Source organism: Glycine soja, chromosome 19 (genome assembly GCF_004193775.1).
Source record: "Glycine soja cultivar W05 chromosome 19, ASM419377v2, whole genome shotgun sequence".
NCBI classification, from domain to species: Eukaryota; Viridiplantae; Streptophyta; class Magnoliopsida; order Fabales; family Fabaceae; genus Glycine; species Glycine soja.
The window spans coordinates 44,943,280-44,964,592 of NC_041020.1; the positions used below are offsets into that span (position 1 = coordinate 44,943,280).

Below are 21,313 nucleotides of genomic sequence, written 5' to 3' on the forward strand. Positions count from 1 at the left end.
ATTTTTCATAATTTTTAAAAATACTATATTTTCTGTTTCTTAAGTTCAAAGTGTGTCAGATACTAGGTAACACTCCTCTAAAAGTTAAACGGTGAAAGCAGCTTTGCTTGCTCCAATCTCCCCCAAATTACTTGGCTAAAAGTCATTTTTTTGGGAGGAAAATTAAGAAAAACAGAAAAAATAAGGAAACACTTGTGGGATTTTGAGATTCTAACTCCAGAAGCATCAGCAACCAAAGAAAATAGAAAAGTCTGAAATTTGCACCCATTACCTTGGAGTTAGAATAAATATTTCCTTCCCGAACATTAGACTGATAATTTTGCCACTGGTCACCGCAAAAAAAGGAAACTGATAACTATGGAAAATGAATGTAAACATTCTTTATTATTTTAAAAAAATACATGGTGAAAGGAAGTGAAGGAGCGACCCTATATACAGTAGGCGATTATTTTATTTTCTTTTTTATGACCGTGTACAATGTCTTTATTACACTGCATAGAATACTCTGAGTTGTGCTACAACTCAACTTTGAAATATAAAGGAAACAGTTTAATCAATAAATAAAAATAAAATCTAAAGGAAACATATTTAAAAGCCTCCTGCAAAATTTCCCACGGTAAAAGCCCCTTGGAAGCTTCCAACTCTTAACAGAGTATGCACTTAATGAAGATTGATATGTGCATAGGTACATTGAGTCTCAGGTTCGCGGACCATAGCTTTGTTGATTCACATTTCTCAATCGCGGCGCAACTTATAACATGTCAAGACGATAAATCCTAAAAAGTAAAAATAGGAAGATGGGTGTGCTATCACAACTTATTACCTAGCAAGGCACATGTACTAGATTTCGAGGCTAGTCTCCTGCCTCACTAAAGATGAACTAGCGCTTCACTTATTCCACTTCAAAATTCTGCTTCTTTGATGTTCCAGTGGCGGTTAAACCATCAGACGCTGGTTGGCTAGTTTGACTAGGGGTTTACTGCATCCATGCCTTTGTGCACTCGTAACATTCATCCCAGAAGCTTGTCATCAAGATCAACTGGCTCTGGTTCAGTTGCATCTGCTAGGGCAGGTTCAGCTTCATCTGCTAGGGCATAAACCACTGCTGTTCTAGAAGGTGCATAGATAAGAAAGGATCGAGGTCGGTCATCATACCATCCTTCCTGTAAAATCACCGAAGAGAATTCAAGGAGTTTGTTTATTCCATTGGGATAGTCAAAATGATAAAATTAGGTCTGCAAGAATGTAAAAGAACACGAATAGGAAATACAAACAAGACACAACACAACAACACACTTGGTGTGTCCATGCCAGAGCATGGTGCACACTCAGATACAAGTTTAGAGAAGTTCCATACTGAGGTGAAGTACTCAGCAGCGTGATTGAGCCTACTGAAGCCACCAAACAAGGCATCATCTGAATCCAAGACAATCTGGAAAAAGGAAATGCATAAACCACTTATTAAACATATTCTCAAACTTAGGAAAAGAAAAAGAGAAAATAATATTTGGTCATATCGCTGCACGCATTAGCATCCGGTGTCGGTATCAGTAGTACTCTCGTATCAAAAGTACACGATGGGACCAGACCATCCATAGATGGAATTGGATAAAAGAGTGCAAAACTAGACTATGTTTTTTGGGGACCTTTTGCTCATTGTTCTTGATTAAACTTCCGTTAAGATGAGCTTCAATTTGATGATTTGAATTTTGTGGACAGGGGAAGGCACCTTTGCCTAAACAACTCCAAATAGAATGAGCAGTTACCGATATGGATCGGCTTGAATGCTGGACACCATAGTTAAAGAAGTGAATTTGATGATAGGGCCATTGATTTCAATAATAATATGCTTTAGCATTGAGAGGATTAACTTGGTCCAATAAAGGGTTTTACGATTTAAAACTTAATCCACATATTGCGCATTCCTGAATTGGGATCTGAGTGAGGAGACTAACCAGACAAATGATAAAAATGATTGTTTCTTGAGATGAAAAATAACAGATGGTAGCTTTGCATAGTTATAAAGAAACTTCTAATATCACCATTAGTCTTGCCAGAGAATGACACACAAATATACCTTATATTTCCCAGGGGTTGAGCAGCCAACTCTGTAATCTGAATAGCTGTTGGTCCAATGAAAATTGAAGACAAAGATGAGGTTGCCCCTTTCGAAGACTATAATTTTGTCACCTTCATTTTTCCGTGAAATATACTGGTGCTCAGCAGTCATGAACTGCAGCAAAAAGGTAAGTACTAAGTACAGTTATTTTTCCTTAACTGCTTCTACCACGGGGGATAACTAACCTAGGTTAAAATACTATTAGTACTTGGGTTCCATAACCATGTGGGTAGAAACTGTTTTGGAAGAAAAATAAAATAAAAAATCTGCTTTCACAAGTGTCTATTGTTATCATGATTATGATGATGATCATGGTGTACTCAAAATTACACGTGTTATCTCCAATGATGAGCAATAGCCATAAGATCAAAGTTAGATAACCTTCCAATAGAGATTTCATAGGACAATTCATAGGAAATAGGAGAGGCAGGCGGAAAATGAAGACTTACACCAAACTTTTCTTCTAGGTGCTGCATAGCCTGATCAAATTCTTGCATCCCTTGATATCTTAGATAGTCCGCATCGCCCTGATTAAGAAGTACAGAAGATAAGTTTTGTAACTTTGAACTATTGCCTTGTAAATAATTCTTTTCTCTTTTCCGATAATAAGTACATGTACTGAATGCTTAATGTCAAAGTAATGTAGATAGTAAACAAAACAATGCATTTTTTTTATAGTTTTGCTCACAAAACTGAGATTCTATCAGTCAACAATTCATGATAATCTTTTTCAGATTTTTAAGTTCTATATATATACATGTTGCCCTACCTGGAGCAGGGGCTCTAGTTTCATTTTCTCACTCCATGTGTTTAACTGTTAGCAACTTTATTTGACTTTCATGACATGCATTGTCCGAGATACACATCACAAGCAAGTCATATGCTAGTTTCATCATTACTCCAGGTATTTCAACTGTTCAAATATATCATCTTACTTTAGTAACTGTTACTAAATTAGGATAATAATTTTCAGGAACAAAGAAAAACACTCTACATTTCAGTGGAAGAGGCATCCATGTTGATTATGTAATGGTTTGTAAGAAAACTGGAACAATCAACAATAACAAAGAAAATGCCGAAAGAGAACAATTTTGCCATAGATATCATAGCCATCTAGTTTTTGTCACACAAATATAAGAAATCCATGGTGCTTAGAGAACTTTGACTAGCATGTTAACTAGTTGGTGCATCAAATTATCCTTGTATTCACAAGAAAGAATAAGGATGAAGAAAGAAAAAGTTGCATGACTCTCATTCCTCTAATCTTCAAACATGTTCACATATGATCAGTATGGTTTATAATTCCTCAGTAATAAGATAAACACATTTTTGCAACAAAGTAGTGCTTAACTAACTGCAATCTCATAAAACACAAACACTAAACAGTGGGAATATAAATTAGTAATTGCACAGGTCCTGAATGAAGAAATCATGGACTTACCAAGTCAAATCTACGCCTGCACTTGTCAAAACTGTTGTTATTCCCTGGAACTACTACGCCATTAGGAAGATGTTGATCACCCCTTGGGAAATCAATCCACTCTGAAGTGAGCAACAATGAATGAGCAATGCTAAACTTAACTTGATAATATAAAATCTAACTGGTCATATCATTATTGAATCTCTACGTAAGTAATGACATGACACAAGTCAAATATGATTACCAGGATGGCCGAATTCATTCCCCATAAAATTTAAATACCCTTCACCACCAAGGCCCATGGTAATAAGCCTAATCATTTTGTGCAACGCTATACCACGATCTATAATAGGAGTGGATGGTCTGTCTAAAGCCATGAAGTCATACATATCCTGACGCAGCCAACAGAACATTAGTAAAATATATGTCAAATGGCAAACTGCAGCAATACACTTATAAAGCAAACATAAGTGTCCTCATATAATTTGACAGAAGCTAAGTAAGAACAAATAATTCAAGAAACAGCCAAAGAATTGATGGATGCTATATCAGGCATTCTTTCTAAGCTGATATACTCAACATCAGAAGCTGATTGCAAATGCGTATGATATGTTTACATAAGATTTATAATAGTCAAGCAAGTATTTTTTTATATGCTGTAAATAAGAACTTTATTGCAGCATGCAGTTTCAAATGGATGAGAACACAAAACATTGAAGAGATAAATACCTTGTCCATCAACCAGAATGCAATTGTCTTGTCACCAACCAAGGCCTGGTCATGACTTTCAGCATAAGCTACACATTTTTCCAGCCACCTTCTGTTTGTTAATGTGTGGATGATATCACCCATTTTCCAGTCTTCATCGTTCTTCCTACACAAAAAAAGACACTGCTGAAATCACCCATGGTTTCTTTTCACACTACTTGCAAACAGTAAGAATGAATGACAGTGGTTGTTGGAGATGAAATGATGAGATGGATTTTAAGGGTTTAGGATTTGAATAACAACTTGGAACCAAAAGGTATAGACAATTGCAATGTTAAGACACAAAAAGTGTTGCACCTTTTTAGATGCAAAGAATTAGCTAACACTCTAACAAGCTTCATCAAATTGAAGAACTACCTTGCATATAGTATATCAAAACAAAGAATTATTCTTCATTCACACTTATATCTAAATCTAACATTTTGGAGGGGTATTGAATGAGCTAAGAAGACTTTCACTTTAGCATACCTTTGAAGCTGGCATCTCAAAGTTCCCACTTTCCAAAGGGCTTAACATATTCTATTAGCATTTAGCATACTAGTAATTGATCAGAGAAAACCATGTCATATTTGACTTGCTTATACTATGGAACATTAGATTGGTACAATTTTTTGGGGCCCATTGATGCAGAATAGAGAATCATATTATTAGGATTTTATATTTGATGTAGAACAATAAAGCATTAAACCTGAATTACTCTCTTCTAAGGCAGAGTACTCCTCTAACTTGGGTTTCAAACAATCGGTAGAAACAATAATCTCAATACTATTTTATTAAGTATGAAAACACAAGGCACCTAATCTCAATACTGTTTTGTAAAAAGGTATGAAAATATAAGGCACCTAAAGGGTATTTGTAACCCAAAGATAATGAAAATTCTAGACAAATCATTATTCTAATTCTAATCAAATATAAAAATTCTTGAAAAATCACAAGTAAATATAAAATCCTATTAACATGGTTCTTTCTATGTCACCCACTCTCATTGGGTTTAACCCATTTATAGTCCTTCTTTTGGGTCAAGGTTGCAAAGCAAGAAAGTGTAATTTATGCACATGCCCTATATATAATTTTATATATACATAATCAGGACTATTTAAGAGGAAACATAAGATAACATGATGTATTTGTGCTCCAGAATAAAAGCAGAAGGTTACTTGAGAATCTCAATCCACTTGTCTGCAATGGCCATGTGCAGGCGATAATCAAAGCCAATCCCACCATCTTGTGTAGGAAGGCAGAATGTAGGCATTCCACTCACCTGGAAATGGAAAGAAAATTGAATTGTCAACTGCAAGTTTTCATACAGTCAAATAGAGGGTTCAAACATCATATTGTCTTTTTGCTCTTTACAACAGTTAAAGGACCATCTATATACTTGACCATGGAGAGTCAACTAAAATTTGAGACATGACAACTACTAAACTAAAACAGTTAGAATAAAATGTTAACAGAATTACATTAATTCAAAACTTTAAGAGACAACATACATCTTCACCAATTGTAACAGCCTCAGGGAAGAGCCCATGAATGACATCATTAGTCAGCATCAGGTAAACCACAGCATCAACATCAGTTGCAAAACCAAAATACTCATTGTAATTTCCAGTAAATGCTACCTGCAGCGAGATTCAATAATGCAAAAGAAAAAAAATTAAATGATTGAGAAAGAATATGAGTGAAATATAATCCTTTGCACTCTTTGCAGGGCTAATCGCTGCTAAAATATATTTCATCAGTTCTTCAACATAATTGTAGGTCTTGCACTCTTTGCACTTAGTATTTAGTATGTTGTACTGGTTTGAGGTTAATTGCAGGTCTTGCACTCTTTCCCTTGTTTAATAAGTTTGGGCTTAATTGTGTTCTCAGCATAATTGGGTTGATTCGAATGTACAGATGGAGTGGGGGTGGGGAGAATCCAGAACAGAGTTGCTGCTGCTATAACTTGGCCTTTAGGATGAGATTCGATGCATGATTTGTGATAGAACCAACACAATTCTGGATGGATTTCTTGGGTTGATTTGTTCTGTTAACTCATTGTTTTAACATAAGAAGGAAACAGAAATTTATCTCTGATTAGCTTAAGATAGTGTAGAATCCCCTAATGAAAATTTTAGCATACATAACAGGAAAAGTTACCATGATTAGAAAGACACACTCCATAGTCCATACTGGATTACACCAAAAAGGACCATAAGATGCTCAATCATGAGTAAAATATAGCTTCTGGAATCAAGTAATAAGTTATTGTGCAGAACTATTTTTGAGCCAAGGAAGAAATTTATTAGAAAGGGGAAAGAAGTGTGTAGGGGGAGGGGGGGACAAGGTATCTGCTACAACACATGAGGTATACGAAAACAAACACGCTCATGAAAACAATAAATCTGTCAAATTCTCTGCAATTTTCTGATAAAATACATAATGGCATTTAAAATTTCACCCATTTCTACTTCAATTGGCAATCCAGTAATCCTTGAACACTTAACTAAGAAAAAGGTAGCCAAGTTATCTTAAAATACCAAGAAACTTAAAGACCAAACACAAAATTCAATTACCTCCAATCCATGATGTGTGTACATCATTGATGTAACACCATCAAATCGAAATCCATCAAACTTGTATTCATCCAGCCACCATCGTGCATTCGAAAGTAGATACCTTAGAACCTAAATTAAGAATTAAAGTAAGTCATTTACTGTTGAACAGAAGGTATAGAAATTTTTTTCAGATACTATGCCAATGAATTCTTTGGAGCCAGCACTTACTTCCCAGCTTCCATAGTTAAAAAGGCGAGAATCCCACATCCAATGATAACCTCGTGACCCAGGATGGAAGTAATGACCATCAGTTCCATCAAACATGTTCAGCCCATCCAATGTATTATTTGATGCATGGCTACATTCATAAGATATTGGTAATCAGGTCTAAGCAGAAACTTAAATACCATGGATAAAACCTTACAAATAATATCATTCATGTAATAATAATTGAGGACAAGGTTGAAAGGAAAGAAATAGAGATATTGCCAAAATAATGAAAAGAATAATAACGTATAACCATTACCTGTGTACAATATCCATCAGAACAAGCAGACCCAGTTCATGGGCTCTGTCTATCAGAGACTTAAGTTCCTCTGGAGTTCCAAATCGGCTGCTAGGTGCAAAGAAATTTGTAACATGGTACCTGCATCATGCAGAACAATATTTTTACAATCAGGCCATCAAAGTTAGGAGGAAAACACTAATGCACTGAGAAACAAGAAATATAGGACACAAAACTGCCTGTTATTGTTTGAATCACATTGAAACCATCAGCAATTTGGGAGCAGAGAAAAATAATAACAGAAGAGTTACCCAAAGCTGGCATAATAAGAATGTTCTTGGATAGCCATAATCTGGACAGCATTATAGCCAAGCCTTTTAATGCGAGGCAGTACATCATCTCTAAAATTGACATATGTATTGATTTTTGGCTCCTGCGCCGCATGGTTCACAAAATTGTTAATAGTAGAAAAAGAACTGATACTATACATAGGAACTTTCTTGAACATCATAGATTTAATCTCTAATACAAAACAAAATATTCCGTCATTTAAATTCAATCGACATTCACTGTACAGTGTACAAATGAGATCAATGTCTTCATTGCAAATAAGTCATTCAATATAGAATTAAGTTTTCTTTTACAAAACTTAAAGTCTTTGTTGCACATAGCAACTGATACATTTTGCTTAGCATTTATTGGACATGGAGTCTCAGATGTTACTAGTGTTGCTTCTGCAAATGGTAAGATAGTTTCACTTTAAGACAGATTAAAAGAATTTGGAAACAAGTAACCATTTGCAGTTTGAAGTTTCTAGATTTTTTTTTTTTTTAGAATAATCACCAAATCAGAAAGGTGTCCTGTGAATGTCATTAGGTCAGCCTAGTCATACTTGCCCAAGGTACATCTATTCTGAACCCTGGAAAGAAATATGAGAAATTGATAGAAACAAACAAAGGAACTGAACAATTTTATTGAATGAAAGATAGTAAAAGAAAGAATTCTCCTCCAAAGGTCTCCCCTTCACATAGGGTTCCCCCTTACAAATCTTCTAAATCTCTGAATGAATTCTTCCATCCTTCTTCCCCCTATTTAAATCTAATTAACCCCTCTAACTAACTAACTGATTAGCTTCTTTAACTGTTGCTAACTAATTTTCCCTTCGCTCCTAACTCCTTACAATACTAGCATGTTGAAATTCAACAATGTCCCTAGGTTGAAATTCTGAAATTCAATCCTAGTTTTTCCTTTTGCCCCGTTCAGTAGGGAGGTGAAAAACACCATAAATGTGGGCCTGTTCTGAGATGAGATGCTGGACGGTAAGTGTCTCCATCTGCTTGAGGACCAAATAGAGATCCTGTCCTATTTTCCAATCACAATTTGCTTGTCCCATTAGTTCAAAACATGACCCTAGTTTATACATTTGTAACGTCCCACCTCTTTCTTCACAAACCCAAATACTGAGACAAGGTTGGGCTTGGCCCATTAGGTCAAGAATAAGACCCATTTTGCAGAATGCCATTCTGCTCCTCCTTTCTGTTTCTTCTAACCCAGCAATACATATCTCTCTTGTGCACACCCATGGTGGCTCTGCTGGTAACAATCCACTGGCTTCTGTATGCGAGCTTGTGTCTGGTGATGGTAGGGGTGTAATCAGTCTCTGTATAATCCTGATCTCGGTGCTGCTTCCATGAGAAACATTACCGCATCTTCCCTTTCATCCTCCACCTCAATCTGCTCACTTCACATCTTGTAGAACATTGCTACAATGGTCAAGTTTAGTGGGTTTGGAAGTGGCGGAGCAGTGGCCAATATTAGCATAGGTGGGCTCCTAGAAAATTTGAACTAACCAAGAAAGAATCTATTGCTTGAATTGCAGTTGATGACAAAATCCTAACTGGGTTGTAAGTTGCTTTACTAACCACAACATGTTTTCCACAACATTGAAGCCACCACATGTTCTGGCTGCCTGACCTGAAACATTGGCTATAGGCTTCGTGAAGTAACTATTGTTCTCAACCTATTCAACATTCCTTGCCCAAGAATGGTATTCTTCCATGACACACAATTACCTTGTAGTTTCTTGATTTTGGGGAATCTGGCAAATTCCATGTCTATTGAACAGGTTGTCCATCATTTTCTTTCACCCCAATCTCTTCTACCATTTCACAGCCTCACACAGCTCTATGATGCCATCTGCTACCCTTACTTCCTCACTAGAGTCCCTATTTCTTTATCCCTTGACCCAACAAATTCTTTATTTCTCCTTCCTCTTAAATACTTTTCTTGATCTCTAAAGGTGGTACCTCCACCCTTTTTCATCACAATCGAGTACCCACATCTCCATCAACCAATTCAGTATCTTGGGCTCAGGAATGGTGAATTCCCATGAACGAGGTTGTAATCCATAATTGTTGGTCACCTCTTTCAAGTACAGTGCTGCATTCTCCATTCTTCCCCAACCTGACTAGAGATCCAGCAGATTGGACCAATTGTTACAAACCCAGGAAAGAAATATGAGAAATTGACAAAGAAACTGAAAGTTTTACCGAATGATTCATGATAGGTTAAAAAAATTCTCTTCCAAGAGTTTCCCCTTCACAAAGGGTTTCTCACTTTCTCCTTTCTAACAAAAGTTTAAAATCTCTGAATGAATCCTTCCACCCTTCTTCCCCCTATTTGTATCTACTTAACCCCTCTAATTAAGTAACTTCTCTAACTGTTGCTACCTAACTTTCCCTCCCCTCTTTCCTAACTCTTAACAATAGCAAATTTAGTTTTGGATGGTGTCTACTTAGTAGTGCAAGTCAATTTGATGTCTTCTGGCATAATCATGAATAAAGCTTCCTCAAAGCAACCAAATAAAGATAGCCAATATCTTGGTTTTTAAAAGTTAAATGCAGTGGCTATTAAGAGAAAAAACAACTTTTCCTAGATTATAGGAAAATAATCTGACGAAAACTCACCCATTACTAGGGTGCACAGTAAATAAAGAGGCATAGCTTGGAAGCAATGACTCACAAGCAAGGCTTCAGACAGCTATGTGATTCATGATAGAAAAAAATAAAAAGATCAAACTTTATGATGTAATAGATCATTGACTTTGAAATAAGACAAGGAAAGGGAAAAGAAATTAATCACTTATTGATATCACATAAAGAAAGAAAACTCACCGGACTGCTCATTCCGATGTGTGACTCATATATTCTAAGTGATTTTGGTCTCTTTGGCTGTGGATGTTTGAAGACATATTTTTCCTGTGAAAAGAAAAAAATAAAGCCACCGAACACATTAGTGCATGACATTAAAATGAAAAAATATAAGTAACCATCACATGATATTTTGAAATATACCCAAGTTTTGTACAGATAACTGGGATGACTGCTGTCAACAGATAATTTTTTTTTTTCATTTCATATGCTAATGTTTTAACAGTGCTACCTTCAACATTATTCAGCATTCTGCCAGTTATGAAATATTCTTAAATATTGCAGTATTGACTATCTTTATTTTTGGTTATAATTAAGGAGAGAAATTATATACATCTATTATAGTATTATCCTTCTGAGAAAAGGAGTGGGGGATATTTCTTCCTAATATAAGAAAAAAGCCAGAGTGGCGATGGCTTGAAAAAAACTACAAAACTGTCAACATCATTGCATATCAGCATTAAAAGTTCTGTTGAAACCATGATGAGTACTACAAATGATGGGAAAAGAGATATTAGATTTGTCATCTCTTTTTCTAAGTGTATCCTACATGTAAGAAGTCTAGAATCTTTTACCTCTTCTGGGGGATCATAGTATATTCCGCTGTATGGAATTTCACCAGGAGCCTGTACAGAAAACTTAATCCAAGCAGGAATTGAGTCCTTGATTCCAGAGGGAGTATCCATGCGGATCTACAAATATATGTTTAAGAGATATTTAGTTCACACTTCACAGAGAATACCCACAAGCTTAGTTCAAGATATCTAGAAACATTTAACATGTATGATTATCCCAGCTAAGAAGTTGTCCTTATTCTTTTGTAGAAGAAATATAACAAGAGAAAGAAAGTAGTCAAGGATATGATGTCCTGGTAACGAAACAATTAACTTAAAAATACCAAATATAAAGAGAGACAGACCAACTAGGAACACTTCCTTAGCTTTTTCATAATTGGTGTGGTTTGCAAGAGCAATGCATACAATAGCAAAAAAATATCTGTAAGCTTGAAAATTATAGAGGACAATTTTTCAGATATCATACGTCACGTGCTTGTCTCTTCTCTACACATGCAAAGAATTTTATCTTCTTTCACAGTGTAATTCTTCATAAAAAGGGAAAACACAAATCAATATCAGTGAATGAGGAACCAGAACATATATTTAGAAAAACCCTGTTATAAATATCACAGATATTTTAGGGGGTCCAAAATATCTCAGTACTTGATATTTATTTTCTTATTTCCTTATTTCCTTTTCTAGGCATAGTTGTTTACCCTATAAAAAGGATATTGGAGAATGTATTATACACACAATATACAATTATTTTCCTTTCAACTCCCTGATTATTTGATATAGAATTCATTACCCATACAAGTACTTAGATGCCAATGAAAAGCAAAAGTTAGTTATTTGATAAAGTAAGTATATATAAAAATAAGAGAAATGATACTTGTACAACCAAGAGAGAGAAAGACATATGTTTAAAATGTAATTAATGATGGGATGGAGAGACATAGACACAAAAATAATGTTGTATAAGTTAATGTGCGTGTATCACCTCTAAAAACAAAGACTATCAAGGATTGTAAGAACATATATGAAGCTTATCCAAATCCAACAAAATAATAATTTGTTCAGGAGAAAAATTACCTTGACCCGAGAACCATGGGGAATTGGTGGTGAACCATCCACATTGTTTGGCAAGAAGATCTCCCACACACCAAATTCATTCTGTTAAGTCAAAACTAGAACATTTAAAGACTGCCAATAGGATAAAAATTTACAGTTGTCAAACAGAGGAAAAAAGAGGAAGTTGAAACCACAATATGTTCAACTTTTTATTTACATATGATATAAGGGCTTATTAATGAAAGAAGTATGCTGAATTTCACATGTATGAACTTTAAAGACCAATTAAGGATAACATACCCTGGTCATTACATCTGCATTTGGATTCCAATTGTTGAAGTCTCCAATTAATGCTGCTGACTGAAAAGCAATCAATAACATCCATAATGGTTTGCAGGGGAAATAAAAAACAGCTTTATAGAAATTGCGTAAGTAATTGTCTTCAAATTTAAAGACACACAACATCCAAACAAGATTTTCTCCAAAAAAGAAAATATAGAATGATATACTATAGAATGAGAGGGGAAGAATAGTGAGGAAAAAGATAGAGACCACTCCTTAAAACATATGTATACCCATATAGATTATAAATTAGATCTTTCCAATTTAACCAAATGAATGCATTTCCACCTTCAGGTAATTGGTGATTATTATTATTATTATTATTATTATTATTATTATATTGACAGTCAGTTACCATAAGTACATTCCGTAATGCAAGTAAATGCATGAATTTAACCACAAAGCCAAAGTTTGAAAGAGCATAGTTCATTCAAGCAATTTAGACTTTAAAGAAGTCTATTAAGTCCTAAACCCTAACATATAGAGTAGGTTGAAAGACAATACAGTACACACTGATTGAATGGACATTGATTGGGCACTTTGGATAGCCCTAACTGCATTTTATATTTTTCTTTTATTTGTTGAACTTTCATACTAATACAGATAGGAATACCACAATAATTAGATAAATGATAGCAGTAATTATGTTTACAATGACTGATTACTCATGTTCTGTGTCATATCCATGCTTTTTAGGACTCTACAAAATAATTTGAACCCAAAAACTAGAAACAATGCAATACCAATAAGGCTTAAATATGTTTTTTGTCCCTCAAATATGGGGTCTGTTTTTTTAGTCCCTCACATTAAAAGTTGCTTTTTTTAGTCCCTTAAAGTTGCAAAATGGTTTTTTTAGTCCTTCCGTGAAGACGGCTTTAATGGAGTCTGATGTGGTAAACAATGTTTCAATTTTGTGGCAGCTAAAAGCCGCTAAAATACGTAAAAAATAAAAACCGGGTCAGTTTAATTCCTTCATGAATCTCACCTAACACCAAATCCCCCACTGTCTACTTCCGTCTCCTCTCCATCTCCTCCCTGGAGGAAGCCACAGCGGAGCGCTGCCGCCCCACAATCTTCATCATTAGCACAGTCCTCGCCACCCTCTGTCAGTCCCGCCACTTTCTGGATCTTCCCAAAGTGGTGAAGGACGGACATTTACCGTGGTGATTCTTTGAAGTTTTATAGGAATGCTTGACGGAGAGAGGCTGACTGGGTCGTCACGCTAGTCAGCAAAGGCAGAGACACGAAAGAGCCATTGGACGTTCCTGGTGGAACAATCTCATCTTCTTCCTTTCGACAGATCTGCGAACATCTTCCATCATGATCGTTCGCAACGCCATAACAGCGTCCCTGGAATCTTCCCTCATCACATCCTGTAAGCTATACTTCCACACCCCCCAGAAACACGACTTTGTCCTTGCCTTCTTTGCCACTCACGGCTTCTCCCTCTCCTAGATCCACACCATCATCAAAGCCCACCTCAAATTTCGTTGTCTTTTTTTTTTATGGATTTTGAATCTGAGTGGTGTTCAAACACCACCTTATGTATTGCTTCTGTCCTTAGATAGAGTGTTTTTCAGTTTATTTCTTTTTTTCTGTTATCTTTACATAGCTTTGTTATTTCAAGTGCAAGTGCAAGTGCAAAGAAGAATCGATAGATTTGTTGGAAACAAAATTCTATTTGGCTAAGATGCAGGTTTTGAAGGCAATTTCAAAAAGAAGTGAAAATCTATAAATTCTAAAGATTTAACTTTTCTGTCGGCTAAAAAATGCCACAAATTGTAAATCTGTCGACTACATTAACGCCCAACCTAACACCATCTACCAGAAGGACTGAAAAAAGCATTTTATGAATTTTGAGGACTAAAAAAAGAGTTTTAATTTGGAGGACTAAAACAAGAATACTCCCATATTTGAGGGAGTGAGGGACTAAAAACATATTTATTCCTACCAATAATAAAGTAGAAATATACCTTAGCTCCAGGTGCCCACTCTCTGTAAGTAATGCCTGTAGCACTGCAAACAAAAGCTTACAGTCATTAAAGACCATATTGATAAACTGGAAATTAGGGTGTACAGATATGTGCATAATTTTCTTTTTCCTTTTTAATGTAAATTTATTGTTTTACTATTGTATTTGTACGTAACCTGTACTAACATTACTTAGTATTAAAAATTTAACACTAGAGGTGTAATTCACCGATTCATTCACTTTTTCTCTCCTCTCATGGCTGCAATCTCTATCTTGAAGATGTATGTTTCTCACCAACTGATCCCCACCACCTTGTTCACCATCCTCATTCTGGCCTGTTGCTGGAAGCTTGCAGCTGTTGGACCACATATGCACCACCATGTGCTGGTCATTGGAATCTTTCCAACCAGTATTTCTTGTGTGCTTGGAAGTTGGAACCACATGCTGCCTCCCTTCTAGCCACCACTACTTTTAATCCTCTTCCCTATTCATCTCTGGTCAGATCAAGCCTCCCTTGCCCTTAATTTGGTTGTTTGAGTCTCTTACAATTTCTAATTATTAATATTAGTTGGATTTTAACTTATTGCCCATCAAGGTTTTAGTCTAGTTGCCACTTGCCGGATTTCTTCTTGCAGTTGAACCAAGGTTATTTGAGTTGTTGCATTCATCAATTACACAAGGCTTAATCTCTCAGAGTATTCAATCAAGTGTTTTTTTATATTGTTTTGTTTATTATCAGCAATAGATATGTTGGATTGATTTAGCTATTTATTATCTTAGGAATATGACATCAATAATTTATGAAACAAAGTTAGATGTGTGCACGAGATATTAAACTCTAAAAATAATACCTGCGTATGAAGCCAAATTTTTCATAACCACGAGAAAATGTATCCAGACCGCCTTCATGCTTGTCAATTTCATAACACAATCTTTTGTATTGTCCATAACTGTGATTTAAGAAATAGCATTTAAAAAAATTACATTTTAAATTTAGTTACAGTATAGTAGGTATCAAAAGTGGAGGAAGGAAGAGTTTGGAAAACACAGAGTAATGTACAGAACAATAAGTTAAATTGTTAATAAATTACCTATATAAGAAGAAAAATGAACAATTAATTTGTTTCTTGGATTCAAAATTAATAAGGTAGATATCATATTAAATCGTAGCCCCATACCTTACCCATTTAATTGAGCATGCAATGTTTTGTGATTGTCAGTGTATATGTAGTATTCTAGTTTATTGGTTTCAGTTCTGATTCCGAACCACCAATGCAACACAACTGTACAGCATCAGCTGGTGACAGCTGTCAATCTGTTAGGATTTAATAGGTAGTTGTTATACAGAGAGTACTGTAACAGTCCAACGTAACTCGCTTGGACTCATTTTTTGAGGAACAAAAACATCAGATTCCCCCCCCCCCCCCTTCCCTTTCTGTTTACTGTTGTCTCCATTTAGAAAGTCAAATATTTGCTTCACCTAAATTGTGGTTCTTACCGGAAATCAAGATGGTCACGGTGAGCTAGCAAAGATGGATCTATCTCATATATTTTCTGTCCAGTGCCAGGTGGGGGAATGATCTTAGGTTTAACTTCATCACTTACTATCTTTGATTTCCTACCAACAGATACCGACGCTTTCTTGGCCGGAATGTTCACATCTACAAGTGATGATACAACAGAGCCTTGTCCATCTTCAATATGTCTGTAACTGCTAGCTGCTTCACTAATGTTGTATTTATCCTCATCTTCCATGGTTAAATCCTCTAAGTTCTGAAAAGAATAAAACATACATTCAGAAAAGAATATTCAAAGAAATTCATGATTTCCAGGAAAGCCAGTTTTGAGATTAATAATAACAAATAAACAGAAATTGCAAACAAAATTAACAAATCAAATGCATTTGTAACCATGCTACCCATATTAATTTCACCATCATATTTCAGTTTTTGACTTCATTACTATGTTCTTATTGCTCCCAAATTGATGAAGATTGTATTTGTAAATTATGACTTATTATTTATCATGAATTAATTTAATTTTTTGTTTGTTTGAGTATTTATGTGTAGTATAAATTATTTAGTTTGTATAATAATATTTAAAATAGCATCCCACTTCCTGCTATAGCATTTTCATAATTTTCTTTTTTGTGATTGATAACTATGGGATTAAGTTGGCCAATTATAGTATGGAGTGCCCAACCATACATGGGTTCAAACTATTGAGAGAAACCAAAGCCACGCTTACACGGGCAATATTTAAAAGAGCCTTGATTGCAAGCTTTGGTATAAGAAAGGTTGAAAATCCCTACGAAAATTAGGTTGAGTTAAAGCAAATGGGAAGTGTTGAGGACTACACAGAAGCCTTTGAATCTCTTCTTTACTTTCAAATGAGAAAACTACCAGAAGATAAGTATTTTGGTTATTTCCTTGGGGGACTTTAAACTGATATAAAACACATAATCCACAACTGTAAACCAAATACCCATTTGGATGCCAAGCAATTAGCATGAGATTTAGAAACAGAAAGGGGTGACTATTGTCCAGCAGTTGGAGGGAATTCATGGAAATCCAAAACTTGAAGCCAAGGAGGTGCTACAAGATTTTCAAAGGGTGACACAGGTTGGAACAATTGGGAGCACCAAGCTATAACTGCATCAAACAAAGGTGGTCATAACAGTGATAATGTTTTTGTATCTGTTTTCCCTCCATCCTCCAGATTATTTCTTGCTCATTAGTTACTATCAGATAATGAACACTGCTAAAAAGTCACCTAAACTGCACCAATTTTGCAATAAAAAAGCCACAAAGTTTTCAATCATTCTCCAGATGCGTTTGGCAAGAAAACCAGTACAAAGAAAGGTGTGTGACAACAAAAATTCAAAACTAATTACATTAACATATTCGATACGGAGTAGGAGAAAAGCACCTGTGTATCCTCTGAGGTTATATCAGGAGTTTCAAGTTGATCTGTCAAGGATGCAGAGTTATCTTGATCTTGAGGAATAAGTACTTTATCAGATTTGGCAATCGCAGAAGACAAGGAATCAGAATCATGGGAAGATTTTAGAGCAAGGGTTTTACCTGAAAGAGGCCATAAATTATACAAGTAAGGTGTTTTAAAGCCAATCATGTAGAATTTAGTGCCACAAACAATCTAGATTGAACTTTATGTTCATCTAAAGTAAAATTAATATTATCACATTCTTTGCCTTCTCTATTTTTATTGTTATCACACTGATGTTTTAGTAATTTAAACTAATCAAATATCAATCAATAAATATTTATAGCCAGTTTCACAAGTCAAATGATGCCAATTTCACGCAATGATGGTTTGTTTAAACATAGCCATTCAGATTACAGATCATTTCCCTTTCATCATCAAACCTTGTACAGTTACGATCCAATCATTCAATTCATATTCTGAACATACAAAAAAGAGTAAAGTAATGGGATTCAAGTCATTCAACTACAAATTTTGCATGCAGTAATGTAATTAAAAGAAACATATATGAAAGACGGATTACTTTCCCGTGCCTACAAGTCTACAACTCGATGGAACACATTTTGCCTATAGTGAGTCTAAAAGAATGACTTTATTACAATAGCTAATATTATAAATTCTTTCCGTAATTAATAAAATGCTGATGCAGAATTTCAAATGTTTGGTTTATCAGTTATACCAACCTACAGTGGCTTCACATACTATAAAATTATACGAATGCACAAATAATTTGGTGACAAAAAAAAATGACTCATATTATACTCTAATCAATATAATTATTACAACACCACCATTGGCATTTAACCTGGTATCATACGTTATTATGATTCTAATTAACAATGTAAAAACACAACCAAAGTTTACATCCTTCGCTTTATCTGCATGTGATTAATGAATTAGGAAAACGCATATAAACCTTATAATTCATCCAATCAGAGGATCACAGCCACACATTAAGTCATAAAAAAAAATCAATCGTCTCAGTTCGTCACAAAACGGAGCCACGCTAACATCGTGAACTTCAAAATGAACTGAAATAGAACACAAAATCGAAGTCCAACCTACGAAGTAAACAGTATGACCAGAATCTCACGTTTCAGCTACACTACGTTACCACTCGCTTCTCACACGGAATCAAAACCAAACGAACAAGTTTCCGCCGATGCATGTACTTTAACGATGAAGAAAGCAAATAATAATTATAACAATAGTAATAATATCAAGATAAACAACAACAACAACAACGATGATGATGATGATAACTGCAACAACAATAAAAACAAATCAAATCGAGAAATAGCAAGTACTATTCACATAACTCACTCGACAATAGAGGAATGTAACGGAATCGTAAAAGCAGAAGGCTAAAATGAGGAAGGTTTCATTACGAGAGAAGGAGTTGTTTCTGAGAAAAACGGGAAGAGACGCAGTTCTGCGATCGCCACGGAAGCGGGAGTTGTGCAGCGAAGGAAGAACCGGAAATCGAATTCCCGAGATGGTGTAAACCATCTTTGTCTGTTCTTAGGGTTTAGTTTCCGAGAGATTGAGATTCAAGAAGAGAATGTTGTCTCTTAGAAGCAGAAGAACAGATCCAGAGTTTCGAAGAGTGTGTTGAGTTCGAGGTGCCGAGAGAAACGTGACATGATGAGAATGAGAGACTGGCAATATGGTATTATATAGAATAAATATATTGAATTTTCGAGGCAATAAACGAAATTAAATAAGAAATGGAAATTGTACGGTGAAGGTGACAAGGAGAGTGCTACGTGTGTTTGTTTACAGTCCAAATAGCATGGCGATGGGAGTTATGGGGCCCACTGGGCTCAGTTCTTTTAATTCTGATCGTACATTGTCTTTCCCAAACAAATAATAAGGCCTTGCTTGGATATGAAATGTCTGGCTATGGACGCGCCTCTTTCATATCAGATATTTATATTTATTTTTCTTATATCGTAAAGGAAAGGAAAAACTAAAAAGTTCCATCAAAGCTAAAAGGATCTTTTGCGTTATGGCGAGTATATGCCTTGCCTTGCCTTGCGTCTCCTTCATCAAACACTGCTCACTGGTATTTCGGAAATTCCTTCATAACCCAGGAATCATGTTTAGAATCTATAGTTTTTTTTATATTGGTATAATTTATGAAAATCACATCCGAAGCATTAAATTAAACACTCTATTTGCATCTGTTATGTATATGTTTTTGGTGGGAAAATGTTGGAGAAATAAACATGATTATGCGCCAAATCACAACTTGTAAATTCCTTAAATTATTTTAATGGGTTCTCGTAGGATCAGATCCATATTTAAATTAAATTGGAAACTTAGATTCTAAAGATCTTTTATTTTAAGTTGTAAAAATATAATGATCGTAATAATAATAAAGTGACTATACTGAATCGAACTCATAATTATATTCCAACAAGGGATAAGAGACAATAAGTTGAATTTAAATTATGTGGAAAGTACCCCGTGAGCACCGCTTATTCAAAAATATAATAATGTTTTTCTGGTTCGATAGTCCCTTCCTGTCTGAGATGTTGGAAGGTTACAAAATGCAATATGCTGATCCTGTATGATATTGACAGTTTATCATATTATTTATTTGACACATATTATTTATTTTATTCCTTAGATATTTATAAGAGACACTGTCAGAAAAACAAGATACTGTCAGAGAAGCAAATTTTAGTCAATATTATATATAAAAGTTTTTTCTTTTCCATTCAAAATCTTCGTCACCTATTTAATACAATCTTCATTTTCCCACTCAAACGTTTATATTAATTGCATTCACTCTATGTCAATTTCATTCATTTTAACTATTTTCCTACCATAATTTCTTCATTCTCTCACTCTTTTATATTTTTTGTCTTAAAGTTTCATTTTAATTGTATTCATTCCGTATTTATGTCATTCATGTTAACTATTCTTCTATCTATTATGTTGATAATCTCTTTATTTTTTGTTTAGTGTTTTTTTATCCATATACGAGTCTATTTTGACTATTTTTTTTTATTTAGATCTTTGCTTTTCATACTCCACTACTTCTGGTCAAGATTTAGTTATATTGATGTTTGTTAGAAAACTATCATTTTTTTCATGTGATATAATATATTTAGGAATTTTATTTGTTTTTTATTTTAATAATCAAATAAAAGATTATTCTTATTACGATAATAAGAAAAAATCTATTGAAAATCTAAAATGATATATTTTTTATTGTGAAATCTCTATAATCGGTTATCAAATTGGTGTTTTTTGGCTCGATATAGCTATAGCCTTCATGAATGCATATCAATCTCAGGGTCTGGCTTAATTCCTGCTTCTCTCTCCCTTCTTGAGATTTCCTTCAACATCTCATACCTCGTGCCAACACCTAGACAATGTGCTGAAAAGTCTAAGGTCTCTCTCACCGTCATTTCTCCATGATGAAGGTCATGCATGTTGACTAATATAGGCACAAGTTTTTTTAGCAACAAATTTATTTAAGTCATGGCCACAATAATTAAGTAACTCTCCCGAAAGCTTGGTCACAACATAAGTTTGTCATAAAAAAAAAGTACACACAAATGAGAAGATAAGATCTAAGAAAAAATTATTTAAGTATACAAATTGACTAGAACTAAAGAAAAATATGAAAAGATAACTGGAACCAAACTCTCAAATGCCGATCAAACTTTTCTGCGAGTGCCAGAAGCAATGTTGTTTTCCCTGCACCTGGAGGACCCAGAAGTAGGGTAATCCTGGTATTTTACCCTGTTAAATAAAGTAAGATTAAATCTTAAATGCCAATAAATAATACTAGGATAA

The 21,313-nt window shown here is 34.8% G+C and overlaps 1 protein-coding gene across 2 annotated transcripts; it reads right to left on the bottom strand.

Moving 5' to 3' along the window:
• Positions 1–410: 410 nt before the first annotated feature.
• LOC114400846 (1,4-alpha-glucan-branching enzyme 1, chloroplastic/amyloplastic-like) lies at positions 411–19,172 on the bottom strand. Of its 2 annotated transcripts, XM_028363492.1 has the most exons (22): positions 18,892–19,170; positions 17,429–17,583; positions 15,999–16,273; positions 15,352–15,450; positions 14,502–14,544; positions 12,487–12,546; positions 12,208–12,288; positions 11,134–11,250; positions 10,523–10,606; positions 7,661–7,782; positions 7,371–7,490; positions 7,073–7,202; positions 6,863–6,973; positions 5,798–5,926; positions 5,465–5,568; positions 4,269–4,413; positions 3,784–3,931; positions 3,561–3,661; positions 2,569–2,646; positions 2,078–2,233; positions 1,358–1,432; positions 411–1,163 (listed from the first exon to the last, which is right to left on the bottom strand). In XM_028363492.1, the coding sequence occupies exons 1-22, from the start codon at positions 19,010–19,012 to the stop codon at positions 1,011–1,013; spliced, it is 2,607 nt and encodes an 868-aa protein (XP_028219293.1). In that variant the 5' UTR covers positions 19,013–19,170; the 3' UTR covers positions 411–1,010. The 2 variants fall into 2 exon arrangements, 1 of the variants encoding a protein (XP_028219293.1); XR_003664020.1 differs by lacking the exons at positions 411–1,163; positions 1,358–1,432; positions 2,078–2,233 and adding an exon at positions 2,889–3,032 and having other exon boundaries at positions 18,892–19,172.
• Positions 19,173–21,313: the final 2,141 nt, after the last annotated feature.